This window comes from Vicia villosa, linkage group LG2 (genome assembly GCF_029867415.1).
Source record: "Vicia villosa cultivar HV-30 ecotype Madison, WI linkage group LG2, Vvil1.0, whole genome shotgun sequence".
Classification (NCBI taxonomy): Eukaryota; Viridiplantae; Streptophyta; class Magnoliopsida; order Fabales; family Fabaceae; genus Vicia; species Vicia villosa.
In genome coordinates, this window is record NC_081181.1 from 207,148,942 (window position 1) to 207,154,340 (window position 5,399).

The window sequence follows — 5,399 nt, forward strand, 5'->3', positions numbered from 1 at the left end:
GGCATATTGAATTTGTCACTCTTGCCAAGTTAGAAACCAAACCTATGACAAAATGGTGAAGGCTCAGTCCAATGTTGACACCGTGCTGGGTTCTTGAAATTTCAATAAAAATCTAGTTTTAAGAAAGAGTTGATATTCAAAACTTTTTTCATTATCAACTACGTCTTCTTCCCTGGATTTACATTCAAATTTCATATGTTTCCAATTACAAGTACAAAATATATATATATATATATATATATATATATATATATATATATATATATATATATATATATATATATATATATATATATATATATATATATATATATATATATATATATATATACACACACACACACACATAAGCTACAACTTGCCCATCCTGCATCAACACTCCACCTAAGTCTTTCTTAGAAGCATCGCAGAACACTTCGTAAGATCGGTTTGGATATGGGATCACCAACACTGGAGCTGTAGTTAGTTTCTCCTTGAGTTTCTGAACACTCTTCTCACATTCTGAATTTCAACTAAACGAAACCTCCTTCCTTGTAAGCCTGGTCAAAGGTAATGCCAACTTGGAAAAGCCCATAATGAACCTCCGACAGTAACCTGCCAAGCCTAGGAAACTACGGACCTCAGTTGCATTCTTGGGTCGTTCCCAATTTATTACTGCTTCTACTTTTGAAGGGTCTACAACTACGCCGCCGCCAGATATGACATGTCCAAGAAACTTGACTTTAGACATCCAGAACTCACACTTGCTAAACTTTGTAAACATCTGATTTTCTCGAAGGACCGACAACACAATCCTCAAATGCTCCATGTGCTCGTCGATAGTCCGAGAGTAGATCAAGATGTCATCTATGAAGATTACCACGAACTGATCCAAATACGGTTGAAACACTCGGTTCATGTAATCCATAAAAACAGCAGGAGCATTGGTTACCCCGAACGGCATAACCAATAACTCATAATGACCGTATCTCGTCCTAAAAGCAGTATTCAATACGTCCGAACTCTTAAATCGAATCTGATGATATCTCGACCTAAGGTCAATCTTCGAGAACACACAGGCTCCTTTCAATTGATCCAGGAGGTCATCAATACGTGGTAAAGGGTACTTGTTCTTTATGGTTACCTTGTTCAGTTAACGATAGTTGATACACAACCGCATACTATCGTCCTTCTTCTTCACCAACAAAACTGGGGCTCCCCATGGAGAAACACTAGGACGAATAAAGTGTTTCGCCAACAACTCTTCTAGCTGACTTTTCAACTCCCTTAATTTGGCAGGAGACATCCGGTAAGGGGTAATCGAAACTGGAACGGTACCTGGAACCAGATCAATAGAAAATTCAACTTCCCTTTCTGGCGGAATAGAAGTAACATCCTCAGGAAATACATCGGAAAATTCACACACAACCGGAATCTCCAATACACTCTTCTTGTCCTTGGAGTCCGACGTAAGAACCAAAAGGAAAGACTTCTCTTGAGCAAAAAGGTAATTGATCATGTTAACCGTATCTTCAAGAAGACGTTCAATGGCCTCGGTTGATGTAGTCTCCTCAGCAGGAATGAAGATAGCCTTCTCTTTACAACCGATGTACACCGAGTTAGCTGACAACCAATCCATACCCAATACTACATCGATCTTTTTAAGCGGTAGACAAATGAGGTCAATCAAGAATCTACGACCATTGAAAATAACATAATCCCTACAAATTTCTCGAGCTTCGACTACATCGTCAGTAGCCGACGAGATAATCATAGGATTAGGAAGAAGACTCGTCTCAAAACCAAGCCTCCGCACACAATGATAAGAAACGAAAGAATGTGTTACTCCACAATCAACTAACACAAACAAGGGCTGATTATTAACATAACACGTACCAGCAACAAGATTAGTGTTTCCTTGGGCCTTCCTAGCGTCCAAGGTGTAAACACGATCTGAAGTCTTTTCGGGAGCATCTCGCACAGGGCAATCCTTCCTAAAATGACCAAACTCTTGACACTTGTAGCATTTCACTGGGGTTGCCTTAAAATATCCATATTGCTTCCTGTTGCACTAGCCTCACCAAGGAGGCAGAGCTGAGTTACCACCATAGGTCTGTTTCTTAGCCGATGGAGGAGTACAGGGTTTCAAGTGCTGTCCTGATTTCCCTTGTTCCCTAAGAACTAATCTGTTCTGTTTTCTTTCTTCCTGGACCCTCTTCAATGTGTTCTCAGCAACATAGCATTGCCTCAAACACTCAGCATAAGTGGTAAACTCTCTTTGAGACACACTGTGCATAATATCAGCATTCAACCCCATAAGAAACTGGTCGATCTTCCACAACTCATCTGGAGCATAGGCAGCTTGTCTAGAATAGGCAGCCATGTCTTCGAATTTCTCAGCATATTCGGACACCGACATGTTGCCTTGTTTGAAAGATTGAAACTCACGCTCCTTCAAAGCACGCACACTGTTGGGATAGTACTTCTCCAATAATGCCGTCTTAAAGTGTTGCCAATCCTTTGGGATTCCTCGGTAAGTGAAATACGTAGATTCCGTATTCCACCATCTACTTGTCAGCCCCTTCATCATCTGAGCAACAAAGATCATCTTCTCTTCCTATATACACTGAATAGCTTGGAATATCATCTCCATAGCATACAGCCAGTCATGAGCAATCACAGGATCTAAGCCACCTAAGAACTCTAGTGGATCCATCCGAAAGAAGGCACAAAAGTCAAGCACTGCTGCAGCCTGAGGAGTAGGAGAAAGAGTGATTGGTTTTTGCTCTCGCATGCCTTGCATCATGTGCATCATCATTTGATTCTGCTGTTGCATCGATTGCATTATCTGCACCCAAGGCACGCCTGCATTCTCAGTTTCAGGTTCAGGCTCCACATTCCTCGTCCTGGGCCTTCCGAGACCTCTGCGTCGATCAACCAACTTCCTGTTTGTCCTACACATGGAATTTAAGTTGATCAGGCTTAATGCCATAGGTAAGACATAAGGAATTATGCCAACACTACACATATGAGGCAGAGTTATGCTGACTTATGATGTTTCGTGGCAAAGCAGAGAATCGACCTGTTTTGATACCAACTATAACACCCCATACATACATTGCCTAGGATATACGTATATGGCATTAAAATGGTAAACGAAAATCATAGAATAATCAGCGGAATGGATAATGTATAAGTACGAGTACAAAAGCCCAAATAGTCATGGCCAAAATACATGAGTTCCAACATGGTACAAATACATATCCATGGTACAAAAGATGAAGATAAAAAATATCATGACTACAAAAGAATGCATAGACAAGAAACACCAATTCGACGTTAAGTCATCTTACCATTTCCACGATCCTGCCTCAAACCACTTGAAAAAAAATAATAATTGGAATGGGGTGAGATTACTAAATCTCAGCGAGTCTCCCTATCCTACGGGTTCTCTCAGTTCTAACAAGAACATGCAATAAAATGGATTCTTCGAGAATCCGGGTTACCTCACGGCTAGGTACAATTACAAACAAGGGCACACCATCATTGAAAGTCCCATAACTATCCAATGAGGTAACAACAACAACAACAACAGGCCCAACGCCACACAAGCAAGTATGCAGACCCGTACCCATGTACGAGGAATCCAGAAGTAAATCCCGCCTGTCTACCTAGGCTTCCAAACTACACCCTTGGTGAGTTACTCCTGTACATCACGTCAAGAGACTCGAACAAGACCACCACACTATGAGTCAGATGAATCCCATGTGAATTACACCTACTTGGCTACACAATCTCATCTGAGATGAGTTACCGCAATGACTTCCTAAGTGGTGTCACCACCCCATCAATCATGTATATAAGCAGGTGGTTATCCAAATGTGAAAACGCCTACATGACAGTACAAGCCCACCGGGCGAAAGCCTAGTGATTATCTACGTGACATCACTAGAGGTGAGTCTGAAGTGATGTAGCCTACATGGCATCACAAACCCACCATACCAAGCACGCCAATATGTTATGTCAAGGTGGGAAACGCCTTTCAAGACCCTCACCTTCATATTGCAATGGTATCTCAGGCGCATAAACATAACGAGCACGCATGTGTGTCACATCAAGGTGGGAAACGCCATTCAAGACCCTCACCTTCACACCACAACGGTAAATGATGGAACTAAGTCCATGAATAGGCCTTACCACCTAGTAGCTTAAGCCTACTCCAATTCAAGCATACATAACAATCATGCTCCAAGAGCCACACAACCAAACAGACCTGAATGCTCAATCGGAACAGGCTGGAACAATGCATATTCATACATAGCATTACATGTGATTCACAATCCATCAAACACGAAATCAAAGGTTTAGTCAAAGTATGATAATGCATTTTATCATCATTAACACATGTATTTAATCAAACATTTCCATGAAATTCTCATCTCAAACAAGAGGCTTTCGATTCCCATTTCAGAACGAAACTGCACTCAGAGGTAAAAATTACCAATTTTGCATCAGACTAGTTCGCTACAGCAAACTTCTATTCACTACAGCAAACTCAAACAGAAGCAAACTTTCTCCAATGCAGGTAAGTTCGCTACAGCGAACTACCAGCGATGTCCCGATTCGCTATAGTGAACGGTAGCGAGCTCCGGCGAATAAATCAAATCAACTTCCAGACTTATTTTCTACTCAGTTCGCTACAACAAACCATTCGCTACAGCGAACCAAAGTTCTCTACAGCAAACTCTGCTACACTCAGAAAAATCAGAAACGCATTTGGGGTCCCCAAGCCCCAAATTTCCACATGCATCCATTATTGATCACATACAAGTTATAGTAAACATACATATATACCAACTACTACTAAAATGAAGAGTTAAACATGCATTTGTAAGGATCATTAAAGTATTTATTCTCAAAACCCTTGACCCCAAAATAGCATAAACCCATGAAATACCCCAAGGTCTCTATCTATGAGACTCACCTTGAAGAGGAGCAGTAGCTGCTGCGAAAATCAGTAGTAGATGATGAAGATGGTTGAATCAAAGATACATGCAAGGCTGAAGATGAAGTTGTGATGTGGGTCTTTCTCTTCCTCCCTCTTGTTTCACGTTTCCTTCTCCTTCTTCTCCAAATTCTGTTTTTGTTTCACAAATGCCAAATAGTCCTTAGCCAAACATGCCCTTAAGTCTTAATATTAGGTGTAATGACCACAATGCCCCAACTTGACTTTATTTACCATAATGCCACTTAGTTCCATTTCAACTAAAATGGAATTCCTATTATTTAATCTCTTGAAATTAAAATTAGGATATTAAATTTTGGATCATAACACTAAGCTTTCAGTTATGTAATAAATAGAGAAGATTAGGTAGAATACTTCCGATGGAAGTGGGGTTAGAAGCATCATATATGATATG

General features: G+C 40.6%; 1 protein-coding gene across 1 annotated transcript; it reads right to left on the reverse strand.

Moving 5' to 3' along the window:
- Positions 1–508: 508 nt before the first annotated feature.
- Positions 509–2,587, reverse strand: LOC131651171 (uncharacterized). The gene is made up of 3 exons (XM_058920837.1): positions 2,061–2,587; positions 1,239–1,973; positions 509–974 (listed from the first exon to the last, which is right to left on the reverse strand). Exons 1-3 carry the CDS (start codon positions 2,585–2,587, stop codon positions 509–511), a joined length of 1,728 nt encoding a protein of 575 aa, XP_058776820.1.
- Between the last annotated feature and the right edge of the window lie 2,812 nt (positions 2,588–5,399).

Coding starts and splice junctions, on each gene's coding strand:
- LOC131651171 (XM_058920837.1), bottom strand. CDS start 2,587: ATGATCTTTGTTGCTCAGATGATGAAGGGGCTGACAAGTAGATGGTGG. Junction 1,974..2,060: donor AACTCAGCTCTGCCTCCTTG/GTGAGGCTAGTG, acceptor TGGTCATTTTAG/GAAGGATTGCCCTGTGCGAG. Junction 975..1,238: donor AAAAGTCAGCTAGAAGAGTT/GTTGGCGAAACA, acceptor TACTGCTTTTAG/GACGAGATACGGTCATTATG.